This window comes from Melanerpes formicivorus, unplaced genomic scaffold (assembly GCF_026170545.1).
Source record: "Melanerpes formicivorus ecotype bairdi unplaced genomic scaffold, bMelFor1.0.p_v2 SCAF_22, whole genome shotgun sequence".
Taxonomy (NCBI): Eukaryota; Metazoa; Chordata; class Aves; order Piciformes; family Picidae; genus Melanerpes; species Melanerpes formicivorus.
This window is the reverse complement of record NW_027142374.1, coordinates 6,884,344-6,904,453: the sequence shown is the minus strand read 5'-3', so window position 1 is coordinate 6,904,453 and position 20,110 is coordinate 6,884,344. Positions and strand designations below refer to the sequence as shown.

At 41.2% G+C, this 20,110-nt stretch overlaps 1 protein-coding gene across 1 annotated transcript in view; it reads left to right on the top strand.

Moving 5' to 3' along the window:
* The window catches only part of ALG13 (ALG13 UDP-N-acetylglucosaminyltransferase subunit), a 28,824-nt gene extending 10,148 nt beyond the window's left edge, over positions 1-18,676 (top strand). The window contains exons 12-28 of the mRNA XM_068152261.1: positions 686-761; positions 1,460-1,565; positions 3,128-3,192; positions 4,063-4,163; positions 4,896-5,023; positions 5,764-5,998; positions 6,161-6,274; positions 6,493-6,649; positions 8,578-8,710; positions 9,261-9,296; positions 9,434-9,489; positions 10,064-10,126; positions 10,474-10,642; positions 11,652-11,771; positions 15,649-15,689; positions 16,509-16,692; positions 17,753-18,676. Of these exons, the coding sequence (XP_068008362.1) occupies positions 686-761; positions 1,460-1,565; positions 3,128-3,192; positions 4,063-4,163; positions 4,896-5,023; positions 5,764-5,998; positions 6,161-6,274; positions 6,493-6,649; positions 8,578-8,710; positions 9,261-9,296; positions 9,434-9,489; positions 10,064-10,126; positions 10,474-10,642; positions 11,652-11,771; positions 15,649-15,689; positions 16,509-16,692; positions 17,753-18,018 (2,050 nt within the window). The 3' untranslated portion in view covers positions 18,019-18,676. The remainder of the gene's footprint in view (positions 1-685; positions 762-1,459; positions 1,566-3,127; positions 3,193-4,062; positions 4,164-4,895; positions 5,024-5,763; positions 5,999-6,160; positions 6,275-6,492; positions 6,650-8,577; positions 8,711-9,260; positions 9,297-9,433; positions 9,490-10,063; positions 10,127-10,473; positions 10,643-11,651; positions 11,772-15,648; positions 15,690-16,508; positions 16,693-17,752) is intronic.
* The last annotated feature ends 1,434 nt before the right edge of the window (positions 18,677-20,110 follow it).

Sequence of the window (20,110 nt, the reverse complement as noted above, 5' to 3'; positions counted from 1 at the left end):
TTGACCATCCTCTGCTGCTGGCTATGTTGTAGTTGCATCTAACTCTGTAAAATAACAGCTTATTTGTAAATTAAATTGTTCCTTATGACATCAAAATACTTTTATAGTGAGAAACTCTTAATACTCTTCTAAAGCTTTGTAGCTCTGAAGATGCAATAGTGTATTGAGACAATGAACTCTGCTTTATTTTCTTGTGTGTCCTTTCTTAATGACATCCTACCCCAAATACAATTAAATGGTGGCACTATTCAAGTTGTTTGAATCACTGAGGATGAGGGGAAAAAGACAGACCTATAGAAAACCCTTGTTCAAGCCTCTAGAAAGGCTTGAGACGTGCTTCTGACCATTACTAGATACTTGCAGCTGACACTGGTGTGATAGGATTTGTAACAGGTTGTCTTGTACTTGGCAGTGCAAGGGACTAATTAGTCAGTAGAATCATCTTCATCCTTCCCTCCTGGAAGTGGTAGGCCTTGTTGGGGGTGGATGTTGGAACAAGTAAAGGTCACACTCCTGGAACTTGAAGGGTTGTTCTATATGGCATTGCAGCCGTGGCTGGTGTTTAAGGCTAAATGTACCACTTGATGGCACCATGGTGCTTTTTCAGATTTTATGAACAATTGGTTAATTTTAATCCTGGCTAGAAATGACACATTCTTTTGTAATCTTATTTTCAATCACTTAGAGTGGACAACTGGGAAGGAAATGAAACTGACAATCCACAGGAAGATAAGTTCAAACAAGGCAGTGAAGAGGAAAAGGTTTGTCAGTTAGGGAAGAATTCCTTATGGTGGGTTATCTTTGTTGTTGTATGATGTCACCCTTGTTAGAGCTAAACCTTCTTTTCCACTTAAAAAAAAAAAAGTCTTCTGTCTGCTTGTTTTTTTGGAGTTTGCCCTTGAGTTTCTATTAAATTGGATAATCCTTTTTCCTTTCTGAGATTCTCTTGTTCTCCTGTAGCTAATTTTTTCTTCCCCCAAGATGGAGCTTAGCAGATGTTTCCTGGTCTGCTCTTTTTTTTAGCCAGAACTGGTTTAAATCAGTTCACTTTTGTTTTGAATACATTATAAGTAACTTGAAACAAGTTTAGAAACTATATAGAAACCTTTTTTCCGATATAATAACTGATGTTTTCCACCAACTTTTGAAGCCATGCCTTTATTGGTCTGGTTAGGCTCCTTTGATTTCTGGTTGGGTGGGTTTTGTGTAAAGAACATGCCAGATGTTACTCTTGGGCCTTTCTAACCTGTCCAAAGTCTGCTTGTCCAGCTTCTAAAATCTCAACTGTGTTTGTCGTTTTCTTGAGCTTTAGTTTTTAGGCAAATATAGTGGAAGTGATAATTGTGGGAAATAGTGTGTATACATCTTAAAGTGGTCGACAAGTGCTGGCAGACTGAGACTGTGCTGAGCGCATGAAATGCACTTACTTGTTAATGCTCCATTTCCACTCTGTTTTTAGCCTCCAGAAAATCCAAAGATGCCTGTTCCTTATAAAGTGCTAAAGGCACTGGACTCTGAGATCTATCGCAATGTGGAGTTTGATGTTTGGCTGGACAGCAGAAAAGGTATCTTTAAAAAGGGAAAAACACAACTTTTTTAACTAGGCTCAGTACTGTATTTATGAATCTGATGCCACCTGTTCTTCACAGCTGAGGTGTGAATGATACTGGTTAACCCAATAGATACTTGTAGGTATCACAGTACATTAGAGGTTGGAAGGGTCCTCAAGAGATTATCGGGTCCAACCCCCCTGCCAGAGCAGGATCACTTAGGGTAGTCTGCACAGGAATGCATCCAGGTGGGTTTTGAAAGTGTCCAGAGAAAGAGACTCCACAATCTCTCTGGGCAGCCTGCTCCAATGCTCTGTCACCCTCACTGTAAAGGAGTTTCTCCTCATGTTGAGGTGAAATCTTCTGTGTTGAAGCTTGAACCTGTTGTTTCTTGTCTCATCACTGTGCACCACCAGAAAGAGCTTGGCCCCCTCCACTTAACACCCACCCCTCAGGTATTTATACACATTGATGATACACAGTCTCATCAATGTGTATAAATATCTGAGGGGTGGGTGTCATCTTCCTGCCAGTAGCTGGTTTCTTGGCTTCATTTCAAAGTATGAAATATACACTGTGTAAGGCGGATGTCAGATTTTTAGCAACCTGATCTGCCACTTGTTGACTGTAGTATAGGAGATACAGAAGGACTCCAAGCAGAATACAGGTCTCTCTTACCCTGCTGCTGTATTAGAAATTGTTCAAATTTGAGAGTTTTGTTGTTGTAGCATGCATACCAGAACTGCTTTTTAAACCACAATTTTTCACTTCAGAGTTGTATCATAATGAAGATCTTAGATTTAGCATTGAAATCTGTGAAATGAGATATTTTCTCTTGCTTCCCAGCAGTCCTGGGCTTTGAACAGTCTGGTGAGATTTCCTGATCTTTGTGGCTTGGGTTATGTTGCTGCTTTTTGGCGTATACTGTTGGTGATCTGTAAAGCAAGAAGTAACTGAGAAGGGGAAGTTTTGAAGTGGTGTTGGATGTCTGACCCCAAGTACTTTGCGTACTGGAGAACTCTATAATTTCACAGCTGCAAAAGGAGAAATAAGCATCATAAAAATTCTGGGAACAGATCATAGTGACTAATTACTTGTGTAGAGTACTGACCTGCAGAGAATCCAGGCAAGGGATGGAGCAAACCCTCTGAAATTCAGCAGCAAGGAGACTTTAAGCAATGTTAGCTTTTCCTAATACCTCATTTTTGCCAAGTGCTACTTCTCTGGCAAGGCAGAACACACTCAACATTCTTAACACCGGGATTGGTATCAAATATAGGTTTAACTCAGTACCGTCACAAAAGACATTGTGGTATCATGGTAGTAGTCCTACTTAGTGCAGTAGCTAGATATTACTGCCCTGCTGTGAGTTAGCCTGGTTATGGTCTGTTACAAGAACATCTACAGTTACTTCACTGTTACTCTGGGGAATGTACAGATGTGTATAGGAAATATTTCATTCACGTGGCCTATAATTTTTAGTTGGATGCTGTCATGAAGTACTTTAAGGATGCGTGAAGAAAGAACAATAGTTTAAAGGCTTTTCCCTCTTTATTTATTTATTCATTTATTTTTAGAGCTTCAAAAAACTGACTACATGGTGTTTGCTGGGAGACAGTACTATATAGGAGACAAGTGTCAGGTTAGTACTCAAAAGGAGACTCAGTTATGATAAATTACTAAAACTGCTTTAAATGGAGTATGGGAAGCCACCATCAAGTCATTTGACTCCCTAGAATTTTCCAAGACTTTTCTCATTCTCTCCTTGTAGCTGTTAATCTGACTTTCTTTTTCATTTAATTTCTCTCTAAGAATCTACCTTTAACAGTGGGTAGTGTGAAATTCATCATGGACCAGTGATACATATTCTATAAATGTGGAAGTTTCAAGACAGAGAGTTCAAGATGCACAGGGTGCTGTCCGTTAGGTTTTTACACTGGGGATCAGCAACAAGTCTGGGCAGTCTAACAGTTCTCAACAGCAATGTAGCAAATATTTATGTAAAGTAGAAAGCTAAGAGCTAAAAAGGGAAGAGCAGGATGATCTGGCCAGGAGATGCTGTAAGGAAGGTCAGCTTTCTTTGTAGTCTGATGTTGTATGTAGTGATGTAGTGAGTGTTTTTTGTTCTATCGCTGTTTGAGACAGTGCTGATGATTAACACAGTGACTTGTTTATAGCTGAGCTTTCCAATTTCCAGTTCATCTTCTCAAGTTCTTAAATAGCGATCTTCCTTGGTACTTAACCTGATTGACACAGTGTCTTACAAAAAAATGAAGTTAGAAAGTGGGTATCTTCTTACCTCTCAGTCACTCACAAGACTGATTTTCTGTATTTCTTCCTGCTTGATGTTAGTACAGTGCTTTTTATTTTGCCTGCTATTTTGAAGAAGTATTTGTGGGTCAGCTCGGTAGCAAAGGAGCAGCTAGGGAGCAGCCTTCACTATTAGTGATTGGTATTCTGAAGCCTCTGATGTAGTTTGGCTTCTCCAGAGCTTCCCTTGTTCTCTCTCCAGGTACGGCTGGAGCCTGGAGGTAAGTATTACAATGCTCATATCCAGGAGGTTGGGCAGGATGGCAACACGTTGACTGTATTCGTTGAGGAGCTGGCAGAAAAGTAAGCAGTCTGGTGAAAACTTCATATTTGTGCTCTTTACTTGTGTTTGTGTATTCACAGATGCTTAAAAAAGGATTAAGATACTTTGAAATGATCATCTAGGCTTTTAAATATAAAGTGAGGCTTTGCTTCCTTTTTGGCTATCACTGTTAAAATAAGATGTTGCAAGAGATGATTTCTAATGACCAAAATCATTATTGGAATGCTTTCTGTGAAATGCCCTTTTCTGGAATGTCAAAGTGATCTTTGCATTTAGGGCTTAATTGACAAATAGCACGTTGCCCTCTGCTGTTGATTTCTCCTGAATTTTATGTGGTGCCCAACAACTAACTTGTTAGCACTTTTGCTGAGTCTGATCAGTTTTTCCATCTTGCTGTTCAAAGCATTCCCCCTTCTTCAAACCTAGAATTCAGCTTAATGACATACTATGAAAATTCAGATGCTTTCAGGTATACCTCTGGAGGCAACCAAATGCAGAGAAGAAAGACTTGACTCAGGAAATCACTAGTGTTGAAGCTTAATCGCTTAATCCTAGCTTGTCTCCTTTAAGAAACAAGCAATACTAATGTGTACTTAGTGTCAGAGAAACAGATAATTTTCACAAACTTCCTGCCTGCCTTTTACTTTTTATTTTAAAAGTATTTTATTCTACCTTAGTGGTGTTCCAGCTTTTGTTGTGTAATTATGCAGTGTATCCTTGTGGTGCTGCTGACATCAGTGTTCTTCGTGCAGGCATACAGTTCCTTTGGCAGACTTAAAACCAGTGACCCAGGTGGCCCCTGTCTTTGCTTGGAATATGGTTCCCAGCCGAAAGGGAGGAACCTATCAGAAGATAACAGGTGGATACTTCTCAGCAGTAGGTTTGTACAAGGTTTCTGGAAACATTCCTTCCTTTAGGGCTGGTGGAGGGGATTTGGGAAGATACTCCGGACAGCTGTAACAGTAGCAGTCTTCAGATACTGGAAGTCACTTAATTCAGCCTGTGGTATAAAGTTTGGTGTCTACAGGGGTTTGATGTAAAGTAATCCTTCAGAAAGGGGGGTGAATTTTCTTTTACAAAAGAGCAAAAAAATACATCATAAAGTTGGTATTGCTCACAGTTACCAGGAAGAAATTGGTCACTTGAGAACTACATGTAAAGACTGAGTCTTTGAACCAAAAGTCTTCTCTGACTCGGCCTTAAAATTGATGCTAGGATCAACTAGGGTTTCCTCAGCCATTTAACTACAGATCATGTTGGTTTAATGTGGATTTATTTTTTAAAACTTTTTCTTATTTTTATGAATACATGCAACCTTCATAAAGAGATTTTAACACACAGTACTGGTTTGATAAGCTGAAGCTGGGAAGGTATTGGCAAGTGAGATGTCTGTATTCTGCTCTTAATTTAGAACACTTGCTTGAACCTTCAACATAAAGGTATGAAGTTTCCATATTTAAAATGCACTTTTTCTGGGACAGACCATTAGCTCACCATTTCTCATGTGTCTAAATACTGCCTCTTCTCAAATGATAAAGAAAGCATAGCTCTGGAGTCAGCTGTTAAAGGTGTACTCTGTCTTTTTTTTTCCCCCCCCCCTGTCCTCAACTGAAACTGCAGAAATGGATGTGAAAACACGGAAGAGAATGTTGAAGAAAATTCGTGGGAAGGAAGTCTTTATGGCTGTGGCTTACAGCAGGGGTCAGCCAGTCCTTCCACCTCGCCTACAGCCCAGCATTCCTTCAGGACGCTCTCCAGTTCTCCTCTCACAGGGTGGTGGAAACGTGGCACCTTATGAACCTTATCACCCTCAGCACCCTCCTCAGAGACACAACCGTGGATTTGGGATGCCAAGGTATGAGCCTTGAAAACCTGTCTGAAATCATAATTTGTAATACTTTAATTTTTACTGCAGAGTAGTTAGGAGAGAGTTTGTGTTGGTTAGGTAGGCAACTGCAAATTAGTTCCATCTCAGAGGCACTTCCTGGTAATTGCACCTTTTACCCTTTAAACTTAGGGGATCTGCCCGATTTATAAACAGGCACAACATGGTTGGCCCACAAATAACATTCTACCCCAGTCCAGGAAAGAGATGCTATCAGAGCTGTGACAATTCCTGCTACAGGTCCTGGTAAGTGAATGTAAAACTCTTTACAAAACACTGCCCAGGAATAGTTGGGGATGATGGTGGGAGAGTGATGCAGAAGGCTGAGTTGGCTGTTAGTGGCACAGTATGAAACAAGGAGCTTAATGTGGCTCTCCAAAAAGAGCAGAGTTAGAACCAAGCAATGAAACCAAGATGAAACACCACACAGTGGTGATTCTTAACCTCCTTGATTGTTTTTAAAGCTCATATACTCGGAGCCGCCGTCACATGCAGTATGTGAATAAGGAATGTCAGTATGGGTTTGTGCCAGGGAATGGAGAAGAGCCTCAAGCACCAGAAGAAGGTGTAGCTTTCTATGAAATTGAAGGAGAGGATGATGCTGCTTTTCCTACTTTACCAGTAAGTTATCAGCTAGGGATATGTTAAAGCCTGTCAAAGAGGAGGGGGATGTTGTACAAAAGCACAGTGCTGCTTTACCAACATGTATAGCAGCAGCTTTTTATTTTTTTAAAATGAACTTCAGCAGTGAATGTGGTTTTGAGAAGGGAAGGCTGAAATAAGTGTAGATCCTGGGAAACTTTCTTAAAGTTCCTCTTTCGCCTTCCTGTCACTGGAAGCACTTGTTTTAATTTTATTCTAATAAATTTAGGGGCACATTTCTTCTTACTGCTGTAGTTCAAAATCAAACCCAAAAATTCCCTTCCTAGTGTGGATGTCTCTCTCTAGCACTCAGGATTGTGGGGGAAAGTGTTGCAAACAAGTGAAAAGGTAATTGATTGTTCATGTAACTGGATCGAGAAACTCTGTAGTAATAGCTTGAATTGTTCCTAGTTGTGATGTTTTGGGCTAGCATATTCCTCAGACAGATTTCTTCTGTTACAGAAATAGGAGAAAATTACAAATACAGACTTCTGAAGCATTCTTACTGTCAGGTTGTAGGTGAAGAGGCACAATTTGTTCTTAAACTGGGAAGTAAATCTGTTATTTGGAGTCTGAGCCTAGTACAAAGCTGGATATGTTAGAAAAAAATCAATATATGTTTAGGTACCTGAATAGGAGAGCAGACTTTCTCTGCAGCCACCTTGGTACATTGGATTTTTTTTGCTATAAACAAATGTTAGACTCGTATTTAAATGGAAGTTGGGGAACTTGCTCAATGCTGTTTCAGAAGTAGCCATTTTAATTTGTCCTCGTACTACATCTGTAATCTTTGCTCTCATTCTTCCTCCAAGAGCATCAAAGAATAACAGTATGTTATGCTGCAGTTCTTTTTGTTCCAGCATGAAATCAATGCAGTTTACCAGCTTTGCATCTCCTTTGTTGGACTGTACCTTGCAGCTCCTAATGAATTGTTCTTCATGTTCATTCAGTTACTTTGTTATTGTCAATGCCAAAGCCTTTTCTCTGTCTCTTCCTTGTCTTCAGTAAAGGAGTATAACATTTCCTGGGAAAAGATGTGTCCCACAGCAAACTCTGCCATCCTTCTAGAGGTCTGGTGGGAGAATCTTCTGACTTACCACATCTGCTTCAGCTTTGGAGATCTTACAAGCTTCTCTGAGTTCTTTGTCTATCTCATACTCACCATGCCTTCTGAGGAAAATTTTGTGTGTCACCTTAGATATCACATAAAAGTGAATCAGCTTCTTTTACTCAAGCATCTCAATCCTATCCTGTATTGCTGCTTCAGACAACTCTCTAAATTGTGGTGCACCTAAGGACTGACATCAGTGGAAAGACAAAGAGCAAGGGAAGTGTTAAAGGGGTCCTGTTGGAAACCTTGATGGGTTCTGCTCTATGAAAGACTCAGGCTTGCTTGTGTGGGTCAAGTTAGTGTGGACAGTGGTTTCTATGCCAGCAGTCACCCATGGGTTTCACTAGTTGTGACTAAAGAAATCTTTTTTTCATGATAATTAAAGTATTTGGATGAACTGATCTGCTGGGGGTGTGGTAGGAATGCTCCAAGATGCAGAATGAAGGAGTTTATTAGGGAGTAGCTGTTCTGGGATCTGTTTTCTCCATTTCAGATTTGTTACTTGAGATAAAGCTGCCAAAGTTCTAATAACGAGCAGCTTGACTATGGCATAGGTCAGTGGTGGGTCTTCAGAAATCAATTACCTTAAGTATGCTTGTCAGAAGGAAAGGTGAAAGAATTGTCTGCAGTCATTTTGCTGTCATCCAGGTGCACAGGAACAGATACACAAATGGTAATTTTAGGAAATTTTGGTTGCAACAAGCTTGGGCCACAGCCTATTTCCACTATGTGTGTGTAGAGCATGGAAAGGCTTTAAACCTATTTCTAATTGCATGCTTCTGACTCTTCTTTTTAGAGCCAGGGTAACCCTCCTTCCATTGTCCATGGTCCAGCAGGATTTTGGGTAGCAAGGAGAGGCCAAAACTCTGTTCCACCTAACAAGCAAACCCTGAATTCCTCAGAGGAGGAAGAAGAAACAATTGAAAATGGTGAGTTCTTTAAGTACTAGTAGGTGAAAACACAAAATTTACAAAGATCCACTGTCCAATCTCAAAGTATTAGTATGATGATTATTTTTCAGGACTTAAACCTGCACCAAGCTGTAGCAGTGATGCTGGCTGACCAGAGCATGATGCATTAGGGATGCCTTTTACCTGTAGACATAGTGTGCTTTTGATTGCCAAATTAGATTCCTTGCATCTGAATGTTTGTGAGCTTTGAATGTGCCTGTGAGCATGTTATTTTTCTTCTTTGTTTGATAGGAATGTGTCACTTCTGTTTAAGCCTGCCATGCCATTACCCTTGTCATTGTGTAGATCTCTAGCAAGCCAAGTCAATGCTTAAAAATGCATGGAATCAGTTTGGTAACAGCAACCTTGACTTGGTGGAATAACAAAATACGTGTATCTTAACTGCTCTCTATCTTTTCTGCACAAAGATGATACTGAAAGCACCTGAAATGTAATTCTGGTAACTTCAGCTTTTCAGTTGTTTGACTTTTTCCCCTGAAATCAAAGCTTCCTGTTCTCCCCCTTGTAGGGAAATTTAATGAAGAATTTATCTATGTGCCTCCAGGTAAGTAAAACTTCAGCATTTACTGATGGAAGACTTGGTGAATGCAATGCACTCATTATGACCATCTTTCTAGTTTTGGAAAGATTAGATTTAATGTCACTTTTTTTTTCCTAATTAATTTTGCCTGTGCCTTTCAGATCCTGACTGTGAAAGTGCAGCAGTGTTTAATTCAGGCGAACCTACAGCCAATTTGGTAAGCTGCAGTCACTGTCTGTTCAGAGTAGGAATTCTGGAAGTGGGTAGTATGCTTCATAGAAACTGTCCTTGGATGCAGGCTTAACAGTTGGTCAGATACTACTTCTATTACTGCTTCTATATATTCACTCCCTTTTTTTCCCCTAAATGGTGAGGCTTTTGTCTCAGGCTGTGAGTACAGTCTGAGTACTGCTGGGTATATTAGTGATTTTCCACCCCTCCCTGTGCAGAGAGAAGGCCTATATTTGGGTGCTTTTCTTAATGCTATTCTTCAAATCTTATTCCAGGTAGTCTTACTCCTCCGCTGTGGGACTGGAGGCATGTCACCTCATAGAAGTGATTTTGAAATATTTCAATATTATTTTTATCTACATACTCAGTTCCCTACTGGTCTACACTGGGTGTGAAAGCCAGGCCTGTGCATGTCAGAATAAACTGCGTTTACATGGTTTACAAAAGATCCTCTGTGTCTCTGTAGTGGATAAATAAAAATAATGTGGGAATATGGTGTGTGTGTCTTGTGACTTCTTTGCCTCTTAAATGGATTATGCTTTGCTTTGAAATCCCTACAGGAGGAAGGGCTGGTCTCTGTGTCACCTCAAGATGGAGTGGCTTCCTACAGCTATACCCAGAAGGTAGTACCTAATCCTTTAGCATGGTAGCATGGAAGAGAAGTGACCACTCTGCTTGGTTACTGTCAGTTTGTGGGGTCCCTCTCCGTGCCTCTTAACACTATCTTACAGCAAAGGAGGATACAATTCCCTATAAATATAAGCAAAATAGAAGGGTGAGAAGATGTCTTTCAGGTGTCTGCAACTTTAAATTGGTATTTTCAAGCCCAGTTTTAGAGAACTGGGATAATTACACCTATCCATAAAGGCAGTTTTCAAAATGCATTTACACAAAGTGACAATTTTTTAACTGTGATATTTCCATAGTCTTTGTCAAAGACAGTGTACTGAATACTGGGACTCTTTTCCAGATGATGAACTCTGCAGCAGTCTCAACCTCAACAGGTGTTTATGCTGCTCCAGCTGCGGGCTACTCCTCAAATTCTGCTGCCTCCGCTCCAGCTAATGTCACAACAGCAGTTCCCCCCCAGACAGCAGTCCAGCCAGTGATAGTATCTCCCCTTTCTGTAGGGAGGCCAGGTAGAGTGCCTGTGGATTTGGATGTCAAAGTTTTTGGTTACATCTTTCCCTCCATTTTCCTCCTCCCACCTATCCAAGACAAATGTTAAAAGGTTTGGCATGGTTTTGGTGTTTTGTTCTTGTTGTGGTGGTTGGCTTTTATTTGGTTGGTTGGTTTTGTTATTGGTTGGGGTTTTTTAGGGGTGGTATGATGGGGTTTTTTCTGTTCTTTTTTTGTTTTTCCCAAAACCCTGTCACTTTCTTTGGCTTACTATGGCTTAATAGTTGTAACTTCACTGCTGACTTCTTGCTTTCGTGTTTTGAAGGCAACTCACTTTGCCCCTGAACTTGTGTTGTAATTGGAGGTCTGCTTTGGATTCTACTTCCCCTTTTTAGCTGTCACTGCCAAGTGTTTTGCTAGAAAGTTCTTCTGAGAAGGCAGAAGTTCATGGCAGATCCTTTCTCCCTCTATTTCCTGCAGCTCATTTTCCTCTGCTCAGTTCTGTCTCCCTTTTCTCCATCATCTTAGTTCAGTTTGGTTTTTTCCACTCTGAGGTTTAGTTAGTACATTAAGCTTTCTACTCACTGATGCTATTAGATATCACTCCCAGAGATGTAGGACACCTTATGAATATTTAATAGTAGTCCCAAATAATTTTGTTATGCCTTGAACCCTTCCTTATTTTTGTGGACTTAGTATCATGTTTTTGATTACTTGTAAGCAATTAGTCTGTTCACTGTTTTCCTGGTACTGACAAATGACTGAAAAAGATGTTTATGCTTAACTGGAGTATGAAACTCACAGATAGAGGTTCAGTTAAGACTTGAGAGACTGCAGCTTTCCTATCTGCTTTCAGACTTTCTTGTGGATATTTTCAAGGGATGCCTAAAGAAAACTCTGATAAAGCTTGTAGATAGGGGCACTGAGATGACAAAGAAGTGCAGGTTACATTGTGTATCATAGCATCTTGCTCATGTGAGGTGCCATTGACAATTTGACTTGACTTTTGTTTCCTTCCAATTGTAACAGTTTCTTCGGTGCCATTCCCAGTTTATTCAGCTCCTCTTTCTCCAGTCAGTGAGGTGGGAGAAGCTGGTGCTGTTCTTCCGCCTTACTCTTGTGACCCCAGTGGCAGTGATCTGCCCCGAGGTAATGCCACTGTTTTGTGCTTTTCCTGCTGCTGCTCTTGGGCACACTCCTGACTTGTGTTCTCTGTGGAAACTTGAGAGAACACCTGTAGTGAGCAGAAATGGCTCTTTGCAGCTCGTGGGGAGTGAGAAATAATACTATGGCTGCTTCTGCTGAAAATGTGTTAATTCTCTGCTTTGAGCAGCAGGTTTGTATCTGTTTGAAATCTGCGATCACTGCATCTTTAGATACCATCTGAGGAAAAACAGACACCAAGGGCACTGGTGTTTGGCCTGTATCATGCTGCTTCTTGCTAGAGAGACAATTTTTCTGATAACTGCTTTAGGGAAAAAAAATAGAGCCTGTAGCTGAGAGAGCTTTGTTTAATAACCCAAAGATGAATCTGTCTGCATTCCTTCTACAAGCTAAGTGCCTCTCAGCTGCAGGAGCATGGCTACTGCTGGCTGTTCTGCCATGTAACTTGGTTTCCCTCGATGGGGGGTGCTGTCAGGCCTGAGTGTGCCACTGCTGTATTGCTGCACACATCACAAGAGGCAGACAAGACTGTTCTGTCACTGAAGCAGAAACGCTCTGGATGCAAGTTGGAGTTTAGTTGTGGTTCAGTTATGGGTATATCTCTGCACATTGGTTGAGGTACAGAGGCTTTTTTGGTATCCCCCTATGCACTGGATATGTTTGAAGTATGTGCCTCATAGTTTTCAAATTCTAATACTCATCTCTCAATGCAGCAGATGACAGGATTTTATCAGACTGCTAGCTCAAGTTCCTGAATCTCCCATGTTCTATTTTGGTGCTGAGAGCAGGTTTTCATTCAGATATGAGTAAGGGGAAAGAACTGGCTGCATATATGTATCATCTGCAAAATCCAAGCATTCCTTTTTGCACAGTTTTGAAAAGTGTAGTTTCACTCTGACTTGGTTTCTTCCACACCTTCCCATCTAAAGTAGTGCCGTGGTCCCTGTGTAGGTTTTTTTTTTTTCCCTCAGGGTACTAATTCTAGAGGGATCACATAAGATGAAGTGTTCTTGTAGCTACTTGAAATATAAATATCAATTGGGAGGCTGCAGAATAGCATTGGGCTGAAATACTGTGGACTTCTTCAGTTGCATTTACCATGTAACATGTTTTTCTTGTCAGCAGATGATGTGGAAAAAGGCAGGGTCCAAAGTATTGTGGGTTGGCTGCTCACAGGCCTGCTACTGCCGCAGGTACTGCTGATGTAACTCTATGCTCCCCGGTGCTTTCAAGGCCTGGTTTTGTCTTGAATGTTCTGTTTTCCACTTCTCTGCAGCAGTAGGATCATCTTGATGATACTCTGCCCACCCCAGAATTCATGATTTTCAACTTCAGTGCCCTGTGTTCCAGAGACTGCAGCAGAGTTAAGGACTGACCAGAACTTCCCATCAGTGCAGTCAAAATATTACTCTAGTTTTTGTCCTGATGCATTGCAAGATAAGATCGGGGTTTTGGTGTTTTTTGTTTGGGTTTTTTTCTTTCAGTAATCAATATAGTCTTTGTATTTTCATTTCAGGGTGGCTAACTTCTCTTGTCTTAGCTGTTCCTTCCTAAGGTAGTCCTGTTTCACTGAAGACTGTCTTGATTTATAGGCATCTTAAAGAGAAATAGAAAGAAACTGCTCTCCTACTGCTGAACTGGAATCTGTTGCAGCATTCCACAGACATCAGTGTTTCCAGTTTCAGTTTGTCACTTCAGTCGTCCAGCTTCTCCTTTGTGCTGTTGTTATTCCTGCTGTGAAGCAGCTGTGCTCTTGTGCTTGTTTTGCACCGATTTGCATAAACAATTGAAGAACAAAATCAGACCTCAAAAATATCCCCAAACTTGTTCCAAATGTAGATGCCCTTTCAGCAAGGTTCTAATGCATTGGCATTTCTGTCAGCATTTGGGTTATTTTTAGTATTTTACTGTCTGTCTCTCACAATGAAATCACCTGTGCTTTCAAGTATTGAGGTTACAGCTGTTGAATGCAAAGGAAAGTGGAAGAATCTGTGTGCACTTCCCAGAATAGCTGTGTGGATTGTTGCCCTGATCAAACACACTGACTAGTAAGAGAGTTGAGAATTAGCACCTGTAGCAGAGGAACAACTCCTTGGGGCATTCTAGTCCTGGGTTCACATTTCTGATGCTGTATCTGCAGCAAAATCATAGAATCAATAAGGTTAGAAAAGACCTCAAGGATCATCAAGCCCAACCTGTCACCCAACACTTCATGACTACTAAACCATGGCACCACATGCCACATCCAATCCCCTCTTGAACACCTCCAGGGATGGTGACTCCACCACCTCCCTGGGCAGCACATTCCAATGGCTAACAACTCTCTCTGAGAAGAACTTTCTCCTCACCTCCAGCCTAAACTTCCCCTGGCACAGCTTGAGACTGTGTCCTCTTGTTCTGGTGCTGATTGCCTGGGAGAAGAGACCAACCCCCTCCTGGCTACAACCTCCTTTCAGGTAGTTGTAGACAGCAATAACGTCTCCCCTGAGCCTTCTCTCCTCCATGCTAAACAATGAGCTGGGCATGTGTGGGAGATGGGTGGGCAGGGAAGCAGTGTGGAGTCAAGGCCCTGGTCTTGTGGGGCAGGTGCTATGTAGATGGTTTAAATAGTAATTTCAGAGGTGTGTGACACTGAAGCCCTTATAAGGTTGCTCTTTTTTTAATTGTCCCCTTGCTTTCCCTTTCATCTACCAGCAGTACTAAAGCAAAATCAATATGTGTTTATACACATATGCATAAAACTACTGCTGTGGAATAGGTGACTTGCCTTTTCCTAGCCTCTAAAACAATTCTGTATTTGAATCTAAGAAACTATGCACCTTTTTAGAACAGTATTAGGATTAAAATGTGCTCTTTTTTCCTCCTTTCAGTGGCCAACTTTACAGGTTTAGGACTGCTTCACTCTGTTTGGACAGTTGCAAATGAACTTGCAATTTCAAAACCCTGTTGTTTTGGGGGAGTGGTTTTAAAGTTCCTCCCCACATCTTGGATTGTTTCTCACCATATTTGTCTGGGGGCAAATTAGTCAGGCAGAAGTAAAAGACTACTTGCAAGAAAGGAAAGAACTGAGTAGCCTTGTGAGGAAGGGGAAGCAAGGAGTATATTCCTTGTCCTTCCCTCTGCCTCCATTTTCTGAGTTGATACAGTTTAGGAAATCCCAAAATCTAGGTCAGAAGGTCTTAGGATTGCTGTGTATGTTGTCCCTATTGATATGTCCCTATGATCATTGCTCAGCAAAGCTCTGGAAATAGAGATGGAGGCAGAGCTAGACTTCACACTGGGCAAAAGCAGTGTGAAGCTGATGCCTCTATGGAGTTGGCCTGTTGTCTCACATGCCAGCCTAGTATGAGGATCTGCAGCATGTATGTCATGTGAAGTGAGTTGTCACTGCTGTATGAGAAGGCTGTTCCTGACTGCCTGTGTGCTTTTTGTGGTCAACTTAGTTTAGGCACTTAAAATGTTATTTGATGAAATACTACTTCTTCTAAACACTCAGCCTTGTTAGGAAGCCAGAATTGCTTAAGACCTAGTTGCTTAGGCAGCAGAGACTCAGAATACTGACAAATACCACTTAAATTATCACGGTGAATAAACCAAAGTTAAAACTAATGTAATTGTAGAGGTTGGGTATTAAGTTAGTCAGACAAATGTTCTGTTATTGCACAGATATCTAACTGGATGCAAATTTAGTTTTACTGGCTATGTGAAATCTATACCCTCAAAACTGTGAAGAAAGTAGTATTGAAGTACTGTCACGGTACTTTAAGAACATTTCATCTTAAGTTACTCTTAACGTGTGTTATTTCTTTTGCTTCTTGTTTTATGCTCATCTGCTCTTCAATGTCATGTCCTTTAATTTCAGATACAAAGGTCTTGCGGTATTATTTTAATCTGGGATTGCAAGTAAGTGCTTTTAAAATGCATGTAGTGAATTGCCTGTAAAACCTCATGGTTTTCCTGACAAATGGGCTGGCGTATTGAAGACTTCCAAGTGTGCTAAATGTGCATCCTGTGCACTCAACTATTAGTACGTGTAGGCTTGGTGGAGATTAAAGTACAGCTCAGGAAATGAAGTTCTAATTCAAAACGTGAAGCACACTATTTTGGATGTTTAGATATTTTACTTTGGTTGTGGTGGTGGCTCTTTTTGTTTTCACAGAGGGTGGTGGATAAATATTATTCTCTCTGTGAAGGTAAGGGGAGGAACCTAAGCTGTTAAGAAAATTTGTGCTCTTAGACAAGACATCAAAGACTGCTTAGAGCTGTGTGGTTTGAGTCTTCTAGGACTTGCACAGCTGTGTTCAGACTGCTTAGCACCGTTTCTCTGTGTTCTGGGAACTCTTGTTCCGCTGAAGAATTGTCTGCACCAGCAGTCATGAGTAGCATCAATGCTGCTGCTCAGAGAAGTAAAAATAATGTCAGCTTTTTCAGTGGAAGAAATAGGAAAAATGTCTTTGTATATGACAAAGTCAGTACATAGGAATCTTACTTCTCTGAAGATATCTGACACAATGGCATTGTGGAACTGAAGTGACTGTTGGTGCAGGTAACAGCATCTTTTCTGGTAGGCTGTATTGGGATTGTTTTGTGTGTGTGTGTGTAGTATCTTAAGGAGCTAGGAAGGAAAAAATCAAATCACTTCTTCCTAATAAGGTGTCACATGAAGAGGGATGGAGACTGTGTAGTGGCTTGTTTGACCCAATGTTTTCCCTTTTCTCAAAGTGTTGTCATCAGAGCTACTGGCCTTCCATGGTGTATGTACAGTCAGTGCTGCCACCATCACCTGTGGAAGTTTATCCAGCATATGCTGAGCCAGCTTCTGTCCTAGATCAGTCTGTACCTCAGTTTTACACTGATGCTGGGCGAACTGAAGTCCACCAGGTTCCCTTGGAAGTGCCTGCAAATGGTTAGTATTTAAGAGCACATAGCTACAGAATGGTGAAGGAATAGAATGGTTGCAGGAGTTGCCTGCCTGCAGCTGTTGAAGTAAGACGGTAAGGGGTTATGACAAGTTCTGCTCTCTGTGGTACTATTTAAAGTATGTCAGTCACTGCTGTAGCCAGCAACATGTAAGGGCTTTTTAAAGCCATGAAAAGGGAGAAGTAATCTTTTCTAGGTCTGTACTAGGTACACTAACTTGTGAGAACTTTTTCTAAAAGTGAAGAAATGTCTTTGCTAACTGATAGATCATTTAGTCATAACTATTTACTTGTGGTATCAAACCAGAATGCCTGTATTTAATGTAAAGGAGACAGATGAGTTTTGACAAGTATGAGTACTTCACAGGATTCTTCAAAAGGAAGATGTTGCAGATCTTAGTTTCAGGCTCAGCATACTGAGCTGTTAGCTCTTGAGTAGGCCCTGTTGCTAGCTGCATCTCTTACTGCTCATAACATTTGCAGAAAAACTGAAGTTGCCCCTAGCAGCTTTGTAACAAGCATGTAGATACTGCTGGCAGTGAATAGAAGGATTGTATTAAATGAGGCAAAAGATGTCAAAAGGTCAGATGCCTGCTCATTAAAATCTGTGGAATATGACAAACTGTTGTAAAAGAGCAGAGCATAACAACTGCTCCTCAGAAGCATGCAGGCTTATTGCTCTGTTGGTGATTCTCCTGCATAGGTGAGTGTCATATGGTCAGAGATCAAATAGAGGAAGAATATATTGGCTCTTTTCAAGAGTGACTTGGGTAAAAGCTGACACTCCAATGCAGAGTGCTGCTAAGCAATTCTTGAAGAGGCTTTAGTGAGATCAGCAAGTTGTTCTGTAGTCCAACTTAAGACCCTAGATAATTCTTGCCTTCTGTGTTGGAAGGGACATGTATAGACATAAAGTTGTCATCTAATGGGTTTTCCCTTTCAGCCACCAAAATAATTCTGTGTTCACAAAAGTCTGCATTAAAAAAGCTATAGATATGGTAAAATATTAAGTGTGTGTTTTGTTCTGTTTGTCTTGGTCTTTTTAAGGTAACTTTCAAAATGCAGAGCCTCCACCTCTGTCATACGGGCCAGTCTATTACCCAGTGGTGTCAGACCCCTTCAGCCAGCAATCTGTTCCTGGGATGGATTCTTTAGTACCTGCCTATCGCTGTGTTAGCACCTGGCACACAATAAACCCACCGTATGGAAATTCTCCCCAGATTGCTAATGCTGTAAGTTCTGGACCGCTGCAACAAGTCAGCTACATTGCCTCACCTAACCCTGCACCTCATGATGTGCCTCAAGGAATGTAATCTGGGAGCAATAAGCTCAGTTCTTCCCTTGGCTTCTCATGCTTCTTGTTTGTCAGCTATATGTTAATATTGTTAATGGTACCCTGTCTTGGTGGGCTAGGTTGGTTGACTCAACTGCAGTTAGATTTCATGTTTCTCTTTCAAATTTCATGTTTTTCTTTAGGTTTAAGATGTTGATTCAGTCAATTATGTAGGCAAACACAGGAGAAGAGTGTACAAAAACTAGTGCAGGGAACACAACGCTTCAGTTTGACTTCATAAAGTATGTGCAAAGGCATTTGTTGTCACTAAAGGAATGTCACATCATGTACCTCTGTGAGGGGGGTTTGCATGGGAACACAGACACCTGGTTCTTGTTTAAGCACTGAAGTAGGCAGCTGTTAGAACTAGGGTTAAAACTGGGCACAGGGTCATTAGAGGATGGAAATTGCTTACTCAGACTTTGCAAAACAAAACTTCTTTGCCTTTAGTGGTCACAGTCTTGTAATAGCTGTATTACTACTGTCATTGTGCATAGGGTTCGTGACTGTTGAAAGTGTAAGAATCCTGTTCTGATCTGTTGTATATTTGTAAGATCTGTTTTGTGAAAGCTGTAGCACAAATGGTGGCAGGCTTGGTGTGTGTTTTTGCACTGATAGCACAAAATAAAGGCATTGAACACGTGAAAACGTGTGGTCATTTATCACTGGCAGGTTACATTCCTGACAATTAGTTGTCCAACAGCCTGGACTTAAGAATTGCAGTTGCCTTGTGAGGGACGAGGCTGCTCCAGCCTTTCTGTGAGAAAGTATCAGAACCTTTCATCATGAGAATGAAATGCAGTGGAGACCTCTGGCTGCGTTCATCTTGGTAAATTTGGAAAGGAAACATTAAGTAGTCTGTGCATGTGAACTGCAATGCTCAGCTGACAGTCTGCATAGGCTCTGTCCTTGGTAGGTGAAGAAAAAGGGGGTGTGAGATGGGCCCTGCACACAGCCTTGGGGACACAATGATGGCACAAGCCCTGTTTTGGGGTAACGGGCACAAGTGCAGCTTATGTTGGCTCAGCGCTGGAGGCCCTGAAAACCAGCAGACACTTGTTGAACAAATCTTTTGCTGCTTTGTGGAGTCAGTCTAGCAAACACTGACTCTTCTCCACGTGCTGGTGAGCTCTGCAGGAGTCTCAGCCTCAATAGGTGTTTATGCTGCTACAGCTGCAGGCTTCTTCTGAAATTCTTCTACTGTCACAACAGCGGTTTTCCCCCAGACAGCAGTCCAGCCAGTTACAGTATCTCCCCTTTCTGTAGGGAGACAGGTAGAGTGTATGCACCACACCTGTAGACTTAGATGCTGATTATATTTTTAATTTTTTTTGGCTGCATCCTCCACTCTCCTTTTCTCTTCCCTACCTATCCAAGACAAATAATAAAGTGGTTTGTGTTGTGGGTGGGTTGGTTGGTTGGTTGGCTGGCTTCTTTTTTAAATAATAATAGTTTTAAAAGTGTCACTTTCTTTGGCTTGTAGTTAATAGTGCATTAATAGTTGTAACTTCACAGCTGACTTGCTTTCATCTTGTGAGTGGGACAGTTGCCCCTGAATTCACGTGAGAATTAGAGGTGTCTGCAGTAGATTCCCCCCTTGCCAACTTTAGCCATCAGTGACAAATGTTTCACTAGAAAATGATTCTGAGAAAGGAACTGCCATGACTTTCTGCGTTCTCCCTTGTTTCCTGCAGCTCATTTTCTTCTTGAAATGAGGCACTGGTCCTTAAGCTTTACTATCTTACAGCAGTCACTGGCTGTGATGGTTAAGGATCTGCACAAAGATTCACTTTTATGACACTTATTTAGCTCCTACTGAGACTGGAAACTTCCCATCTGCTTTCAAACTTTCTTCTGGACATCTTCAAGGGATGCTTCAAGAGTACTGTGACAAAGAAGTGCAGGTTACGTTGTGTATCATAGCATCTTGCTCATGTGAGGTGCCATTGACAATTTGACTTTTGTTTCCTTCCAATTGTAACAGTTTCTTCGGTGCCATTCCCAGTTTATTCAGCTCCTCTTTCTCCAGTCAGTGAGGTGGGAGAAGCTGGTGCTGTTCTTCCGCCTTACTC